The following is a 19,572-nucleotide window of genomic DNA, read 5'->3' on the forward strand; positions in this document are numbered from 1 at the left end:
GCCTTGTGCTCCCTCTTGAATTTTTGCTGTCTCCGAACCAAGTGAAGTCCTTGGCCAGCTTCTTCACTCGGTGACTGTCACCCAGTCCTAGTACATAGTGGGGAGGACTGTGTCCCACCCAGCTGGAATGCACTGAATGCTCAATAGATGGTTTTGTGAGAAGAAAAGCAGAAAGGGAAGTGACAGCCCTCATCATTGCTCCCGTCTGTCCCAGGAGGGATAGAGGTTGCCAACCTGTCACACCGTAGTTGTAGTTAGAGTTCAGCTAAAGCACATAAACACAACTTTATAGAAGGAGTGAAATTGCACAAGTGGTCCTATAAGAAGCCTTTGACTTGCTGTCTACAACTTTTAGTACATGCTGTTCCAGTCAAGGTTGCTGTATCCCTGGCTAAGGAGAATACTGGAGGAAGAGGAGGAGGGAAGTAACATCATGGACCTCTGTGGAGGTTAACAGCCAAGAGAAGAATCGATGGGAAAGGATGAACATGGCTTAGCTCCAGTCTTTAGGGGTTTTTTTGTTATTTGGGAAACAAAAAAACAACCTAGCAGAAGCATGTTCAGCTGTACTGAAATCACACCTTCAGAATTTGCCAGTGCAAGTGTACCCTGTAAATGTGAAGCCACTCCAGAGTCTTTGTACTAATCTTCAACAGCCTATGGAGGAATACAGACTGCTTAGTGGCTATTTTAGCACAAATTTCTTGTAGCCCTAGTTACATAAACCACTGTTTAAAAGACACAGTTTAGTTATAAAGTGCCCATTAAAAGCTGCTTCACTGTCTCTCCTTGAAGTGCATATTGAGCTCCCCGTAAAGGATGTTTACGTTACAACATCAGTTAACAAGAAGCTGTAAGGAAGCTATCGAGAGATTCAGGCCATGGTTACACTTTCTCTCTAGCCCTACTGCAACGCATCTGGGATTATCCTAGGACACTGGGAGTGAGAGAGTTAGCTAAGAGACTGGCTGGGCAGGGAAAATGTGCTGGGGACTCGTTGTGAATTGTACAGGAAGGGGAAGTTGCCCTGGCCGTGACTGGGGGTGAGAGCACACATGGAACAGTTTGTGATCCTGGTGACAGGTGCTTCCTCACTGTGCTCACGAACCTGACATTGCTTCATAGCCCTACCAAGGGCATTTGAATTCATTCCTGTTTGTGTGCCCCAACACATGACGCTGAAGAATGAACTGTCTTCCAGCCTACATGACCAAGCAAGCAAGCACATTTGGGAGAGATTTGTTGGACTACTGTTAAAAATTAAAGATTACCTTCACTGTACAGTAATCGTTCACTGAGGAATCTACAGGCTGTAAATAATGTTTTGTGTTATCACTGTATTATTCACTTTCAGGAAACATGGCCTTTGTAGTACAAAGGTAGATCCATATTGGTTAAAATTAATTTGGCATCTCCCCCCCGCCATTAATAAAACAAACCTGAAACATTAAATGATATTTTTTATGCTTCAAATCCTGGCATTTTAAAGCATAGGCTGGACAGATTTGTAAATTGTTGAGGCACTTTCAGTTTGTGGCTCTAAAACTGCTGTCAGCTGAGGCTTCTGCAGAGTGCATGGAAAGAGTATTTCAAAGCTCCGTATTGCTGGAGTTCACTCCTCTGTGCAATAGCACATTATTCTGGAAGCAGTGCTTCTACTCCACTCTTTAATGTTCTTCCTGGAAGAAAGCATATTAGCTGAGTATCTCTCTTCCATTATGCTACTGCTATGGCTAAAAATCAGAGTTTTCGTACAAGCAATGCAGAGTGAGGGAACTGCCATGCCTCTATAGGTGGAAGAAGGATGTTTATGTAATGTGGAAAAAGGGACAGACCTCCTGGGAGGAGTATAAGGTGGTTGTTAGAGTACGCAGGGATGCGGTGAGTGAGGCCAAGTTCTACTTGGAATTAAATCTGGCCAAGGACATCAAGGACAACAAGAAGGGCTTCTTCAAGTACATCAGCAGCAAAAGGAAGGTCAGGGAAAATGTAGGTCCGCTGCTGATTGGGGTGGGTGCCATGCTGATGGATGATAGAAAGAAGGCAGAGTTACTGAATGCCGCCTTTGCTGCCATCTTTACTGCTAAAACCAGCCCTCGGGTATCCCAGACCCTTGGGGCAGGAGACAAAGTCTGGCAAAAGGAGGACTTGCTCTTGGTTAAGGAGGATCAGGTTAGAGATCGTTTAGACAAACTGGACATCCACAAATCCATGGCCTCCAATGGGATGCACCCATGCATGCTGAGAGAGTTGGCAGATGTTATTGCTAAGCCACTCTCCACCAGCTTTGAAAGGTCGTGGAGAGCAGGAGGAGGACTGGAAGAAAGCCAGTGTCACTCCAGTCTGCACTCCAAAGTGCAAGAAGAAACTTGGGAAACTACAGGCCAGTCAGCCTCACCTCCATCCCTGGAAATGTGATGGAACAACTCATTCTGGACATCATCTCCAAGCATGTGGAGGAAAAGCAGGTTATCAGGAGTAGTCAGCATGGGTTCACCAAAGGGAAATCTTGTTTGACCAATCTGATAGCCTTCTGTGATGGTATGACTGTCTGGGTAGATGAGGGAAGAACAGTGGATGTTGTCTACCTTGACTTCAGCAAGGCTTTCAATACTGTCTCTCACAACCTCCTCATAGGCAAGCTCAGGAGGTGCAAGCTAGATGAATGCACGGTGAGATGGATCACGTACTGGCTGGATCACAGAGCTCAGAGTGTTGTGATCAATGGTGCAGAGTCCGGTTGGAGGCCTATAGTTAGTGGGGTTCCCCAGAGATCGGTGTTAGGTCCAGTCCTGTTTAATCTGTTCATCAGTGACCTGGATGAAGGGACTGAGGGCACCCTCAGCAGGTTTGCTGATGATTTCAAACTGGGAAGAAGGGCTGACACACCAGAAGGCTGTGCTGCCATTCAGCGAGACCTGGACAGGCTGGAGGACTGGGCAAGAGAAGAACCTGATGAAATTCAACAAGGGCAAGTGTAAGGTCCTGCACCTGGGGAGGAATAACCCCAAGCACCGGTGCAGATTAGGGGTGGACCTGCTGGAATGCAGTGCTGCAGAGAGGGACGTGGGAGTTCTGGTCGACAACAGGTTGACCATGAGTCAACAATGTGCTCTTGTGGCCAAGAAGGCCAACGGTGTCCTGAAGTGCATTGGGAAAAGTGTGACCAGCAGGTCGAGAGAGGTTTTCCTCCTCCTCTGGTGAGGCTGCATCTGCAGTACTGTGTCCAGTTCTGGGCTCCCAAGTTTAAGAAGGACAGGGAATTACTGGAAAGAGTCCAGCAGAAGATGATTAGGGAACTGGAGCACCTTTCTTATGAAGAGAGGCTGAGAGAGCTGGGTCTGTTCAGCCTGGAGAAGAGAAGGCTGAGAGGTGATCTCATCAATGTTTATAAATATCTCAGGGGTGGGTGTCAAGAGGAAGGGACCAGACTCTTTTCAGTGATGTCAAACGATAGGATGAGGGACAATGGGCACAGACTGAAGCACAGGAGGTTCCATCTGAATATGAGGAGAAACTTCTTCCCAGTGAGGGTGCCAGAGCACTGGAACAGGCTGCCCAGAGAGGTTGTGGAGTCTCCTTCTCTGGAGGCATTCAAAACCCGCTTGGACACATTCCTGTGCGATCTGCTTTAGGTGAACCAGTTTTAGCAGGTGGGTTGGACTAGACGATCTCCAGAGGTCTCTTCCAACCCCAACCATTCTGTGATTCCATAGTGTGTCTTTATATCCATTCCCAGCATTTAACTGGGATCATAGTACTCAGTCTTATTTGCTTTCCGGTATATCGCAGGCCTCTGAAATAATGGTATCAATTGCATGCTACTATGGTATGCAGGCTGCACACCAGCCTCTACCCTTTGCCTGGAAGAGGAAACCACTGCTCTCAAATTGTCCGTGACAGCTCCAGAAGCTCCTGCTGGCATTATGTCTCAGTGGGACTGGAGGATGGTTTGTGTGTCCATGTGGCCCAGAAAAGCGGCAGCTGCTGCTCCAGATCTGCTGGCTCCGCCACTGTGCAAGGGATACCGGCACAAATAAAAGTAACATCTGGCCTGTAACGTGAGTTATCCCGGCTCTTAGCAGCACTAATACCTGAAATCCCTTAGGGTTTGGTCCGGAAAAGAAACGACGTGTAGAATTTACATTGAGGAATTGTCCTGCCAGGAACAGTTCCGTACTTTCCTTCCCAATGCGCCAGCAAGATTAGCACTGAATCCACACAGAAAAACTCACTGGAGACAGTGAGTGTAATATGTAAATGCACCCAGCTGCAGAAATTAAGGACTGCGTGTATAAGGAAACTTCTTCTCCCTTACTGTTTCACCATTTTTATTTGCTCTGTCTCAAAATACCAGATACTGTTTTGAGATATTGTTGAAATACTACTCAAAACCTGTTTTGTAAACAAGACTCCTTTGCAGAAGATCATTGGAGGGGCAGAGGTGATGAAGTAATTATAAAAAGCTATAGGGTTGGATTTAAAACTGACCAAATGGTACCAAATAAAAGGCAAGAGCACTCTGAAGAATAACTGTAAGTGGTGATACCTCCACTTCAAGAATTTACACTGATAATAATCAGTATCAGAGATAATTTATGCATCAAAAATAATCTTGTTTCTCAAGCCTTGTCTTTCTCAAGATTAACTTTAATGTTTGCTGCTGAAATCGAAAGTACTGGAAGCATGCATGTGCAAGAATATGTTTTGAAACCTAGCAACTCATTGTATAAAGTGACTTTACTTAGGATTGCTGAAGGTATTTTCCTCTGCTCACTGTCACATAATGCACGTGTTTCTAAACATCCATCTGCATTTCTTCTGTTTCTCTGACAGTCAGTGCCTTTTAATTTTGTCCTCAGCAAGCGAAGAATCAAGTTTAAGCTATGGGCTTCAATGTTGCTTCTACTGATGTTATTATAGCGGTATCCCCTGTACAATGAGCTTACAGAGGACTGACTGTGGTTTTGAGAATAGATCATTTCTATTTATATATTTTATTTTAATAAGACTCTAGAAACATGACTATTTTACTTGAATGCTTCTTTATACCATAATTTGAATATATAAGACCTCTCTTTGCCATGTTAAAAACAGGCACTGTTGAATAGCTAATGTATTTCCCCAAAGAAGAGTTCAACTTGCATAGTTCCTAATCCTGTAATTACTTATGCATGTGGTTAAGAATACAAACACTTCCCTTGTAATCACATGGAGAAGACTGTGCTGAATCGTGGCCTTTCCTGTATAGTCTCAGTTTCTAGAGGTACTCCCATAATTCACTAATAATAATGATCCTTTTTTCTCCTAGTTAGAAGAGTATTGTATCAACACAGAAGGCTTTACAGTGCAAATTTTCACAGGAAAACATATTTTTGTTCTAAGTATTATTTGTCTGAAGGTAGAGAAACATTTTAACTACCCATTCAGTAAATATTGATTTAGTTTTTGGCCAGGCTTTTTGTTCTTCAAGAAAAAAGAATCAAGGTGCGAAATCTTGTTGACTGAACTGCTGAACTAAAGGGCAAAATTCTCACTGGCTTCAGTATAGATCAGGATTTCACAAGGGGTGTTTATATATGTAGCATAGGCTGGTTCTGGTAGTGTGGAGACTTACAGGGTGTCCACAAAATAAAAAACTACATAAACCCAGCCATGCAGAACGATCAGAAATTAGTTAGACTGACACACAACTTTTTTAGCTTTCCAGTCACACACAGATCTTCTCCAGCTGCTCTTCCTGCTAAATGTATAGACCATGAAGAAAAGCCTGGAAAACACCAACTAGTACCTATGTAGATTATGTGAGGCTTGGGTATAAAAATAATATATATCCTAAAATATTTTTTTTCTCAGTCCTTACTCAGGCACAATTGAAAACAAAGATGGAGAATAAACTGATTATTCAATTTTTCTTTAGAACCTTGAAAGAAACCTTTTTATAAATTTTATATATTCCTGTTAATGCTCTAATACAGAACATTCTGACATAGATCCAATGTACATTTCTGCTGTTGTGGGTTTCACATGCTGTCTTGCACTTCACAGAGGTGCCGTTCATTAGTATTGAAATAAACCTGATGCAGTTTTTCCTCAGTAGGCTTTGACCACTCTACTCCCCTTCTCCCATTTATGTGTCAGTTGTAAATTGCTGGACAAATACTCTGTTTCATGCTTCCCTACCGCTGGCACGCAACATCTTTAAAGATTCGAAACAGATAGGAAGGCTAAAAAGACAACAGGTAGGTAATGCAGCTCTGTCTCCAGTGCAACTTGCTCAGAGTACCAAGCAGCAAGATTGTATTTTTTTCTTCAGAGTGCAGGTGGAGAGGCCATGAATGAAAACAAATTTCTGAACACAGACTCCAGCACAGGCTCAGTGGAAACAACCGTCAAGCCGTTGCCATTTAAAGATCCAAACTTCATCGTAAGTATGTTCTTTTAACAATTCAAAATGCTAAACTCTCCCAATAAAACATTAACTAGGATTCTATTTAACCATATTGCTAATGTAAATATTAAGAAAGTCAGCTTCTAACAGCCAAATAAAAGGTTGACAGTTTTTTCTGAAAAATTCACTTCAAGTGCATGGCACGGTGTGGTCCAAAGTGCACACTGTATTATAGCATGAAAATGGCACCAGTCCAGAGGCAGAACTGTTGTATTAAATCCTGGAACTGAGTCAGAAAACCTGCTAGATCAAGGTAAGTGCAGAAGTTTGCTGGTTTGGTATCTCACAAACTACCACAGCTAGAGGGGAGCAGTTAATACCGCTGTGATTGTGGGAATGCCATCTCCCAGTTCCTAGCCAAGGCAGGCTGCAGGAAAGCAATTGAACTAGAAATCATTAGGAACTGCATTTTGCTCCTCTCCCGGTCCCTGAAACTCTTAACAAACCTGTGGTGTTCTGTTCTTCCAGTAATTGCTGGGTTCAGAAGCAAACCTGTGCTCCCCACAGCCTGACCTGCCAGCATGCACAAGTCATGAAAGCTCTGACAGCTGACAAAATAAAGGCTGCCGAAACACTCTGAGCTTTAAATTGGGGGAGAAGGTGGAGGAAGACTACAGCTAGTAATGCTATCACTGCTGGGTTTGTTTTTAATATCTTTTTATCTTGCTATGCCAGAGCCAGCTCATTGGCACACTGTACAAATGCTTCCTAGACCAGCCAAACTGCTCAGACTGCTGGTCCTAAGCCAGTACTTAGTAGGATTTTATTCCAGATTTCATTCTGTATGAATAAGATACATAAGATGCAATATCCCACAGCATAAAACCTGAGTAATCAGGCATCACACAGCTCACCGAGCACAGCTTTGGCAGGGGCTATCAAATTAATCTCTAGATATAGAGCAAGTTGCTCTATGTGTGCTTTGCAGACAACTTGTGTCAGGAGAGGGGCATTCAAAGGGCTGCATATTCTGCTCACTTTGAGAAATGGAGCTTATTGGAAAAGCTCCATTTGCTCCCAGGGGTATTCCATGTAGCTTCCATGTAGGATTTAAGTAGCCATGGGTCCTTGTGCTGACCCTTCAGTTCTTGGAGGGACATCACCATTTGCAAAGGGGCAATACTAATGTCTGCATGCTTGAAATTATAATGAATGTACAGGGCCCTTGGTGACTGCTGCAGAAATAATAGGCAGTTACAATAAAAACATTGTGTTGTCCTCCCCAATACAGTTACTAATTTTAGAAGAAATGTATTGGGTTTTAGGTAGCTTTTTGTCAGTATGAACTGGTAGTAATGATCTGGATGACTTTTTGCATCCTTCCAGCCTAATTTGCCATATAAGGAAGAAAATATATGTCTATCTTTTATAAATATGCCCAAGATTGAACCATTAGCTCACTCCAGAGGATAAACTTAAAAGCAGAGAAGGAAGAAATTACCTTTTCCTAAACTTTCTGAACAGATTTTTTATCCTTTGGTGATGGAGAAGGGGAAGAAGACTTTCTGACAATCTTGTAGGGCAATGAGTAGCTCCAGCTTTCCCTGAACTTCACTAGTGCACAGGTATCATCTTGCTTCATTGACATATGGCAGTTGTTGCCTTTTGATTGTAGGTATGTGAGGTGATACTCAGCCCCATTCCTAGGAGGCATACGCTAATGTAAACTCAATAGTTGCTTTTGAGAAAGCAAATTACTGAAAAAAAAAAAAAACCAACATTTTGCAATGATTTGGGGGAAAAGTCATGTAAAGAATTTGAATTAGTAATACGGTAATATATCTGTTTTCATCTCATATTCAACCAGTCTCTATTTTACAATGATCTCTAGATTACCAAGGTGTTGCCCTCAGAGCAAATATTTGCATATATTTTCTGTATTGGATATCCATTGCCAAAACCCAGTATATCATCAGCTCATGAGCATCTTTTCTGCATATATTTTACGTCTACAGAAAAAAAACCTTTGTAATTGAATCCTTCCTTCTATCGTTCTCAGCAATTTAACAGGCTAATTTAGAAAGCAATCACAGCAGAAGTGAGTTTGCAGAGCTTTGCTGAGTTTTAGTGAGACTGATGTGGCAGGTAGTAATTATTAACAGAAATAACAACAACTCCCCAATTGTAAGAACATTTTCTTTTCTGAAGTAAAGCTGTGAATCTGTGTCCTTTGATCATTTAGAAGCAGCACAGTATGTTGTGCAGTTTCTGTCTCTGGAGGGACATAAATAAATTACTCTGTAGCAATCACATTTGATAACTGAAACTACTGTTATAGTACCTGTGGCAAGCTTTCCATTAGTGTACCTTTCAAAATGCAAAATTGTCTTGGCAGCCAACATTCTGTTTATTGTTCTTTTTCAATTCTTCTGTTTTCTAGCCTTTTTTTAAAAAAAAAAAAAAAGAAAATTTCCAGAAAGCTTCTCATCATATTCATTACATTTTGCAAGATCAGTTGTGTTTTCTACAGTCACGGATAATTTATAAAAGAGCTAGAGCTGCACCTGTAATATGCCATAAAAAGGAAAGAGAAAATTTAGCCGTGTAATCACAATTTTAGACACAACTTCATAGTAATAAGTTCTAATATGATGGGAAGTACATACAGAATCCCGTAATCTCAGGCTAAACCTAACCACATTGATTTTCTATTTCCATGTAAAAAGCAGATTTTCATTTCCTTCAGTTAATCCTAAACATAGTAGCTTTGATACAGTCCAAAAAGCTTTGTTTTTCTTGCAGCCAAGATTAAAGTGTACAGTATATTAGCCTGCTGATGAAATAAGTGAGGATAACAAATCGTTCATGACAGGATGAGACGTATCAGAAAGACTATGAAATAGAAGAGTCACGCTCTGAAGTAGTATTCTTTATTTCTTTTTTCTCTAAACACCATATTTTTAATTCTAGCACTCCGGCATTGGTGGAGCAGCAGCTGGCAAGAAGAACAGAACTTGGAAGAACCTAAAACAGATTCTTGCTTCTGAAAGGGCATTGCCATGGCAACTAAATGATCCTAGCTGTAAGCTGCTTAGACGCTTTGCATGTATTTATAAATAATAAAATCCACACAAATAACTTTCTTTAAAACAAACCTACATTATTTCATCAGTGCATGCAGCATCCTGCTTGAACAGGGTCCAGCAGTGCATTTAAGACTAGTCCAATCACACTTGCTAGCCCTGAGTGGAAAGCAGAGAGAAGCAAATAATTTGGAGTATTGTGACAAAGTTCAAATACATTTGGGGAGAGAGTTTAATAAAGGAAATGTATTTATCCAAACCAGGTCAGAAACTCCATATTCCCGTCAGGTTTTTGTTGCTTCTTCACTGTTGATGAGCCTCCTCCTGTGCCTACAGCCCAAATGTCTCCTGACAGGTGGCTGCTGCTTGATTAGCTCTATTTGGACTATTTTCAAATAGATTCTGCTAAGCCACGTACCTGCAGTAGCTTAGACCTCAACCCGAGCTTCCTATCCAGCTCCTTATCCTAGATTCTTGGGAGATTTAAATCCTACATCCCCTATTTAGTTCAGCACAGCTGGAACTGTAGTATTAGTAGTCCTGATTAGCAGTCCTAGCTGGTGTACATCTACAGACACACAGTTACAGCAGTGGTTTTAATCTAGATATAATTCAAGTCTACTCATGAAGTAGGATACTATTGAATGCAAAATAGCTAGAGGCAGAATGTGATCCTCAGATTTTCCTCAAGCAAGTGGAGGCATTTCGGAATTGAGCATATGCATATACTTTTTGTCAGACTTGGTGCTTTATCCAAAAATAGCTTGCCATTTTTTGAAGTGTTTTAGACGCAACTGTTACAGAAAAATGCAGACTACTGTGTGTTCCTGGGTATTGTAACTGACGATCTGCTGATGCTGCTGTTTCTATTACATTCTGTTTGCAACAGTAAATTTACAGGATTTTTTTTAAGAAGGTGGGAAAAGAAACTCAGTTGTGTATTTAAAACCAGCTGTTTGTGGCATTAGTGTCTTTTGAATTATGAGATGATGAGTTAGAAATTTAATATGCATGGAGCATTGGAATTGATCATAGCATCTGAATGAGGTGCAAGGGAGATCAGGAAGGAGGAAAGAAATGAGTCAGAAACAAGATATTTTTGTAAACATCCAAAATTGGGGATTTAACTACTTAAACCTACCAACCATACCTTAAAAATGTTTGTGAATGAGAGTTGCTATCTAAAGGGCACCAAGGAACAGCAATTTTCATCATTTAATTTAAACATTCAGACAATTTTCTAGGTCATTGACTAGGCTTTAAGTGGTACATGCTTAAAGATTTAACTGATTTAAAAGATTACTTTGCTTTTTTGGATTACAGTATTTCAGAGCTGCAATCTTGAGCAATGTTTTGTGGTCCTAACATGCAGCATGTGTATGATAACGGGTGTTCTTTGCAAATAACTGACTGTAAGGGAATTCACCGAGACTTGGAAGAAACTGACACATTTGGAATAGCTCTCACATTTTTCCTTTTGGGGAGGGCAGTTCTGCTTACTGAACTCATATTAGAGAGATGAGCAGAGTCAGGCTGCTGTTTACAGTGTTAACAGGCCAAGTGTTTTCAGAGGTAATTCCGCTTAGAATTTCTTTTACTTAGTGCTGCTAGTTAACAGAGACCTCAGAAAGTCAAGGGAGCATTTTAAAGAAGTATGGTAACCTATTTACATTTTGGGTTTACGTTTTAAAATATATATAGCACGCTGAATTTATCCCTTTGTTTCTCTCTAGATTTTAATATTGATGCTCCTCCTTCCTTTAAGCCAGCCAAGAAATATTCGGACATTTCAGGACTTCCGGTAAGTGTTTTATTTTTCTTTTCAAAATTGGCGTCTCGCTTTCCACAATGAAATAAGGCTGGTGCATGCTTTTGTAAAACATCTACTTACTGAGGTTCCTGTGCTTAATAGTGGTCCAGTGATTTAGGGCCAAAGCCCAAATACTGTCACTACATCACAAAATCCTTAGCTTGTTAATAGATTTCAGGACAGACTAAATACCTTGTCCTGCCAAGTGGCTCCTGTCCCACCGCTTTCCAAGTTCTAGAGTTTGCACTGGTCCCTGTAATTTGTGATTCTTTAGATTGTTACAGTGAAACCTGGTTGCCCACAATTTCCGTGGCTGGTAATTTTTCAAGCTTTAACCACGCAGAATGAAACTTCCCATGCTGAGTGTTTGTTTGAGGCTGATTTATTTCATAATATCTTTTAGGGAAAGTATCCAAAAGATGGCTCAGCAATTTCCAAGAATGAAATTAGGCAAAATTATATTGATTGGCCCAGGTTAACAAAACAAAAAAAAATACCAAACAAAAAAAACCTCAATCTGTTATAATTGCTTCCAAACTTTCCCTCAAACAAATCAGCCTGAGATAGACACTTGGCCTGGACTTTTGGGAGTTTCAAATAGCCCCGTATCTCAGAGCTGGAACTTACAGTTTGGCAGATGTATTGCCTGCATGTCACAGATGGTCTCTATCACATGGTTTTGTTAAAGAATAAATAAATAAATAAATAAATAAATAAATAAAATTAAACAAACAACAAAACAAAACCAAAAAACACATACACAAAAAAACCCACAAAAAAACCACAACACCCCACATTTGACTTAGATACGGTTTGCACATGCTCCAAGAAGTCTTGGTAGTTACAATTTGGCACCTGAATTCCCCAGAGATTCAGTTGGCAAAAAACAGGAGTAAAGTAATTGAATTGTGCCCAACAAAAAATTTATATATGCTGCTGACACTGTTCATATGGGACATGAATAATTTTACTTAAAACAAAACAGGTGTTAGTAACAGTGTTTCTCTTCACTTTTCACCTTTAGCCCCCAATGGTTTATTTTGCAGAAGCCTGTGCATTTATTACAATTGAAATGAAGGGGAATGTTGTATTTTGGACTATAAAAAGGGTTAAGTAACGGTTACACTAAATAGCTATAATAATGGAAACTTTGTAAAGTCAAAGAGCCTTAGATAGAATTTCTGGGTCCTTTCCCTCGGTTTAATCTGTTTCTCATCTATATGGCACTAGCCCACTTCACAGATTTGATATTACCTCATAGTGATGCCTGTAAATATACACATTTGTTATGCTGATGCAGGTTAACAGAGCACCTTGCATTCTGTACACTGAATTAGGTAAAAGTCCCTGTTGGGAAAAAAAAAAATGGGTGAGTGCTTAATTAAGGACCATCTTATAGTGGATATACAGTGCAAGGCACTGAAGAACAGCTATAGCACCAGCTGTAATCCTGATATCCTAACATTTGAGTTCTTGATTTGGTAGCATATGTTTTATTCCATTTTTTTAAGTAACACATTTAAATAAGGCAACTAGGGGGTGGCGTGTTTCCAGCACGATTTGGAAAGGGAGTAGGTTGCTGGGATTGAGGCTGGTAACCCTTGGTGTTCCAGAGGGAACGGGAAAGCAGCATCTTCCTTGCAGACAAGTGGGCAGACAGCAAATGGAAGAGACTGCTCACAAACCCAGGGATAATAATTCCCTCCAGCCAGGCAAACTTAATGTCTTGTAAGAGTATTGCTTTGATATAATAGCAGCTTGTTTTCAGAGAAGGAGCAGGGATCAGCTGAATAAGGAACTTTGCATAAGTACCCATCTCTATGGGTGCAGTGGATGGAGGAATGGGGGATAGGTGGACATGCGAAATAATAATGAGTAAATTTCACCAAAATAGCAAAAAATCCATACTGGGTCACTTAATGGTGTTCTTCTGTTTCCTATCCTTTCCCTTTAGAGCTGCTTTGCAAGCATTAGTAGCATTTACACCAGGTGTTATTTGAGTAGCTGCAATGCCTCTGATGGGCTTCTGTGGGGCAGGAGGCACAAGGACACAGGTCCCTTTCACTGCCCCACCTCCAAGGAACCAAATAAAGCATTCCAGTACTGGCCTTGAATGTATTTCAGAACTGGTCAGTCCTCGCACCTATAGCGAGAGGATGATGCAGGTTATAGATGGGAGTGAAGGCCGAGTCCCTACCAGCTAAGGGTCACTTTAGCCATAGGAGATAAAAGTCTTCCTCTCAGTTCTTTGGTTCTTCCTTACCAGCTCCTCCTCTCCATCACGGATTTATGTACTCCAGCTATTCTGGCTTGGTATACATACTCTCCCTTCTATATGAATCCATTCAGTGCTACTTTTGTTTCCTTTTGTTTCTTTTTGTTTTGTCTTTCCGCTTTCTTTTTTCTTTCTTTTCTTTTCCTTAATTTGCCATCCTCTAATTTCATAATGAGTCAAGTTTCCTATTTTACCTGGCCTGCAAAGTTTCTCCAGACTATGATAAAAATAACGCGTTTATAAAAAAGTCTTTATTTTTGGTTAAGATGTCTGAGACAGCGTGTCCTTTAAATTGCCAAGCTAGAAATGTTTCATAAGAAGCACTAAAGACATTTTCAAGATAATTTCCTAGTAGGAAGATATGTAGGGTAATAGAATATTTTAGAAATCTAGTATAAGAATAATGTCCCTGTATTTTTTGTGTAAAGTCTGAAAGCATTTATGTAAGAATATATATTTTCAATGGCAATGCTGGATTCCCCATGGGGGTGAAAGAAAAAAAGTAAAATAAATTCCTTAGCATTACCCATTTAGGAAAGAATTAAATGGTCTTGCAGGTAAAAAAAAAACAAAACAAAACAAAAAACCAAAAGATAAGTGTATTAAAACACTGTCATCAGTATACCCGCAGCTATATTAAATGCCACAATTAAATTCTACTGATCCTCTTCTCTTTCTGTGTGTAACACAAATGAAATTAAATATACAAATGGTCTAAGCAGATCAGCCAATTTATATATGTAAGGCAGCATACAAATGAAAAGCTATTATCTACTACATCTACAGTGCAGAATAAAACTATTAAACTATTATTTCCAAACTTGCAAGATGAGCATTTAGATATTTTAACATGTAAAACAGAGTAATTTGTTGTAAAGCAGATTAGAAACCTAACAAACAAAAAACCAGAAACAAACAAACCTTCAAATGTTTATATTTCTCTTCCTCTTCTGAAAATGGATCAGCCTTGTTCCTACAGAAACAGATTGAGATAACTAGCTTATGGTATTTGAAGAACATGTATCTACGGCCTTTGACTTAGTTGCTAAACATGACAGAGTTTTTTCTTGGCAAAATCACCTTCACTTTTCTAATCTGTTTTAGCTATTGCTGAAATAGTGGTGAAGTTTGTTTTCAGGCTGAAGTCAAGGCGCAAATGGGTAGTTACCATTAGTGTAAGCAAACACAGCAGCCCAATATGAAGTATCAGAATGGAGAAGAACTGCTATAGTATTTTTAACCTAGATAGGTGCACAATACAAACTGCAGATATGGCTTAGCTAGTTTATTACAGAGTCATGCATATTTGAAAAGCAGTCTACTTGCTAAGCTTGTTTTTGAAATAAAAAGAAATTTATACTGGCTGTAACAATGAATTTACCACCGGGTATAAATTCACTCCTAATTTCCTAACTTTGCCTTTTGTTTGAAAATGAATTGATGGCTCAATTGTTAGATGACTACTTGTAATTTGTAAATTTGTAAAGAAGCAAGCTAAAAATAACACTTAATTTTCTGCTACGTCTTATCAGGCCAGACAATTAACTGGATTGTTACCAGGGTCAACAGATCCTTTCCAACATAAAAATGGTAGAGGGCTATGCACTTCAGCAGTGTGTGTGGGGGAAATCCTTCAGCTCTCCCTGGCCTTTTTTAGCAGCAACGTCTTAAGCCAGAGGTGTCAAACTCATTTTTACGGGGGGCCACGTGAGTAACTACTACTACATTTACACAGTCCTAAAATTACATTCGGCCCTTTGAAGGCAACCGCCAGGCTGATGTGGCCCCCGGTGAAAATGGGTTTGACACCCCTGTTTAAGGAATCCCAGCTGCCAGTGCCCCTCGCTGTACAGAAAGGTACAGGAGACGCTTCCAGGATCTTGGTGGGCATTCCATAATCTCCTGCTGAAGGGGTGGTGAGTGTCCTGGGGGCAGAAGGTGGAGAGGTGCCCCCCTGAAGCCTCCCAGCTTCCAGCCCAGCCTCTTGTGCTGGCGCCCCAGCTCAGCCCTGCTCAAGGTTTCTGTAGCAACAGGGAAGGGGAGAGGATGGAAGGAACCTGGCACCGCTCCCAGGCACACAGGGGCAAATATAGCAGAGGACACAAGCGTAGCCCGGGGTTAGCTGGCCAGGCTGCGCTCCTGAAAGCAGCATCTGTAGCAAAGCACGATGCTCAGTTCAAATTGCTTATCAGTCCAGCCACAGAACCGTAAGCTGAGACTCCCTTGCTGTAACAACCGCTTTAAAGTAAATTAAAAGCTAAGTTCTATGGAGGAAGAGAAAATCAGTCCAAAGCTATCAGAGCACCCATAATTCAGCCTCTTTGTGGGTAATTTATTGGCAGCAGGCTGACTCCTTGGAGAGCTGCCTTGTGAGAGACCGCGCAAGGCACGGAGTTGCTAGGGCGAGTTTAGAGAGTTGAGGAATTTCTTTTGCACTGTGTTTTGTATGAAACTATTTCAGCCCTCTGTTATGTTTAATGCATTTCTAATGTGATTTTATAGAGGTCTGTTAATGTCTTGAAAGTTCTGATATGAGGAGAAAGAAAAAGGTACAAACTTTTAGTTACATGGTAGAACAGCAGTGCTGTTACTGGGCAAAAAAAAATCAGTATTTTGTGGTCTTGTAATTAGACACTTTTCTTAGTATTCTGTTTCGAGCTGTTCTTTTAATAGCATCTCTGCCATTGTTTCTTTTTCAGGCAAATTACACAGATCCCCAGAGCAAGCTACGATTTAGCACTATTGAAGAATTTGCCTATATTCGGATGCTCCCTTCAGATGTGGTTACAGGATACCTGGCTCTAAGGAAAGCAACAAGTATTGTTTCCTGAAGAGACCAAAGATTACGTATACTGCTTATGAACAGCTCTAATTTTGAGAATCACGATGGCAGCTGATTTTGGGGCTGAGGTTCCTTAAAACTGTCCATGGACATGTACATCTGGAAGTAGTTGATGATACATGGATTTCAAGAACATATGGATTTAATTTTGATAAATGCTGATATTTGTTAGTTTGCCAATTTGTAGGCAATTTGGTTTGGTGATCAGAATAACTTAGACCATAAGGATACGTATCTGCACCCTAATGTCTGAGTTACATTAATTTCTGTGCAGACAGAATTTCATCCCCACCCTGTATATGTTATGTACTGCTTTGGCTCAGAAAAAACAGTCATTTGAATTAAGGAAAAGGTATCAAGATATCCCAACTTCTAAACCTGCCTTGCCAGATGTGCTTGCCACTTGGCTATGAAGAAGTTTGTTCCGTCTGTAAAATGAAGCTAAAATACCCAGCAAGTGCTGCTGTTGTGAGGACTGTTTATGGTACTGAGCACTATGGAAATGAACAGCTTCACACAAATATTTGCATTGAAGAACTGTCAGCATAAGTAAAGTTGGACTCAGACTTGTTTTTAAAATCTCCTAATGAATATGCGTAACATGATCCAATCACCAGGGAACTCTTAACCACGACACTTTGTAGTTTTTGAGTGCTTCATTTCACAACCTGATTATTCTTCTACCTTTCCTAGTTAGTACAATATTAGTACAAAAAAGTACTGATTTCCCAGATTTTTTTAAAACAGCGCTAAAAAAGCTGTCTGATGGTGTTCTTATGTCCAGATGGTCTTCAGCAAGATGAGACCTCCTGCATCAGGAGACTGACCTTTGCACAATGAGGTACCAGGAGAATAACAGATAGCAACTGAATGTTGTCACCCTTTAGAGGAAGGAGACTGATGGAGAGTTTGGACTCTTGCTGGGGCGGGCTGACAGCTTCGGAATGACTATGATTTCCTGAAACTTAGTGGCAAGGGGGCGGAGGGTTTTCTGCACATTCTTTCTTGTTGTCCTCTTTCTTATGACAAGCTGCTGATTTGTTGCCTTCCCACTTGTGCATCTTTTTCCCAGCCTTAGACTCTTATCAAGTTTCAATCAGAACTCCCAAGTTCCTGCTCAGCCATTTGTGGCCTCCAACCACACAGCCTTCATGCCCATACGCTGCCAGCTGCCCCGTGGCAGTGGCACTTACCTTCCTGAGCTCTCTGAGCCGGCGGATGTCAGCCAGAAAGGCTGCTAGAAGAGTTACAGCTTGCTGTGGAAATGCTCTCTTCCCATGTGCAAAATTGCTGCGGGGAAGACTTGCCCCATAGCTTGTTATTCCTGGACTGCCCAGGTCACTGAGGAGGTGAGACACTAGTTACAGAACAGTGGTCCTGTTCCACCCAAGCTCCATCGTGGACATTGGGACCTGGTGCAAGGCACCTCCTCTCCCCTCTCTGGCTGTGCAAGCTGCATGCAGTGGTGACTAGTTGGTGTCTGAGCTACACCTTGAATGCACATTTCTATAGACATGGTAATTATTAGAACAGATTTTTTTTCTAATTAAAAGAATAAATATGCAGAGTGTTATTAAGGCTAGTTTAATTTCAACTCCAAAACAGGAAAAAAATAATGGGACATACTATTTAACAAAAGTCTGTGGGACTTGTTCCTTCAGTTTTTTGTGTTCTAATATTTACAAAAGCAAATTAATTTTAAAAAGTATTTGACATGCTTACAATAGATCCTTCAAAGCCCTGGATACCAGATAATGCTACAACTGTATCACAAAACAAAAAAGAATAAGACAGCGTATCTCTCTTCGTGCCAGTAAACATCCAAGCCACATTCTCTTTGTATCTGAATTTTAAACTTACTTTATGTGCTGAAGATGTGTGTATATGATAAGCTTAACACTGATATGAAAAGAAAACACATAGAACTGCTCTAAGATCATTTGTGCTTTAAATAAGCAAACAGCAGCTCAGAAGATCGTATTTCACCAGCTTGTTCTCTCCCACAAATATTTTTAACATTATTTGGGAACAACTGTTTAGGAACCCAGGCTCCTTCACCATCAGAAGTGCTCCATGCACTCCTGTGCTATATATTAAGATGTTGCTTCTCAGCTACGTTCTACCACCATGCAGTGTTTGTGCATTCCATTTTCAAAACCTACGTGTTTTACTGAATAAATCAGCATCAGAAAAGTAAATACAGTTTAGATTTGTCAAAAAATATTCGTGCCTCTTCTCTCAATGCTCTCTATCCATCCCATGGCTGCTAGATTCTCTTTCCTTCCTTATTTCACCCTTTGGTAGCCACTGGCCCTTTTTTTCCTGGTCGGCGGTACCTCGCTTTTGCTCATTAGGCTGTGCAGCGGTCAAGCCAAGAGTGATGAGTCAGCCACCAGCACTGTGCAGCGTTACATTGATCAGCAACAGTTTACTATGCGGAACAATCAAAACGAATTTGTTTTAGCAGGAAGCTGAAGGCAGAAAAGATCTAGCAGCCAACATGTACAACGTCATTCAGTCCAACTAGGTTCTTTTTTGGGAACAGCCTGTGGCCCTGCTGCTCTCATCAATGCCTTCTATGAGAGAACTGAGCAATACCTAGCTTGCTGCATGTAAGAGAAAATAAGGATGAGTGAAGAGCTAGTCTGTGGCATGGACTAGTTTTAAAGTTTTATTGCCAGTTTTAGAAAAAGTAAAAAATTGAGGAGTACATTTATATTTAAAAGTATGTATGGGGTGTTAACAAACAACTTTAATTTAAACCGCAAAGAGGACAAAAGAAAGGCATTTGAAAAGCAAAACAGCAATGAATACCATTTCAGGCTTGGGGAGAATGCATTTTGACTGATAGGACTGCCACATCTGTAAAGCAGAAAGCCAGCAGTCAGGTTAAGGACTAATTTGTTCAAGTACAACCATTACTGTCTGTGAAGCATCACCTGAATGCACTATTTCATACAGACTACGGATGGCTTCAACCTCACATGCGCTTGCATTAGTATGTTGCCCTGTCATCCCCCTCCATTACCCCTGTAATGGCTTGCAGCATGCCAGTTGCTGAGCTCCCACAGAAATCCCACTGACAGTAATGGGAAGTGAGCTTGTCCAGCAGCTCGCAAGGCACAGTCCATCTGGCAGAGCTCTACTCTTAGTCTTTTTGGCAGGCAGAAA

At 40.8% G+C, this 19,572-nt stretch overlaps 1 protein-coding gene across 2 annotated transcripts in view; it reads left to right on the forward strand.

Moving 5' to 3' along the window:
• INO80C (INO80 complex subunit C) overlaps nucleotides 1-18,622 on the forward strand; it is a 36,999-nt gene extending 18,377 nt beyond the window's left edge. For both annotated transcript variants that reach the window (XM_065052823.1, XM_065052822.1), the window contains 4 exons: nucleotides 6,317-6,427; nucleotides 9,362-9,473; nucleotides 11,208-11,275; nucleotides 16,259-18,622. In XM_065052823.1, coding sequence (XP_064908895.1) covers nucleotides 6,317-6,427; nucleotides 9,362-9,473; nucleotides 11,208-11,275; nucleotides 16,259-16,390 — 423 coding nt within the window. In that variant the 3' untranslated portion in view covers nucleotides 16,391-18,622. The remainder of the gene's footprint in view (nucleotides 1-6,316; nucleotides 6,428-9,361; nucleotides 9,474-11,207; nucleotides 11,276-16,258) is intronic.
• Nucleotides 18,623-19,572: the final 950 nt, after the last annotated feature.

The sequence above is a fragment of the Columba livia genome, chromosome 2 (assembly GCF_036013475.1).
Source record: "Columba livia isolate bColLiv1 breed racing homer chromosome 2, bColLiv1.pat.W.v2, whole genome shotgun sequence".
Lineage (NCBI taxonomy): Eukaryota > Metazoa > Chordata > Aves > Columbiformes > Columbidae > Columba > Columba livia.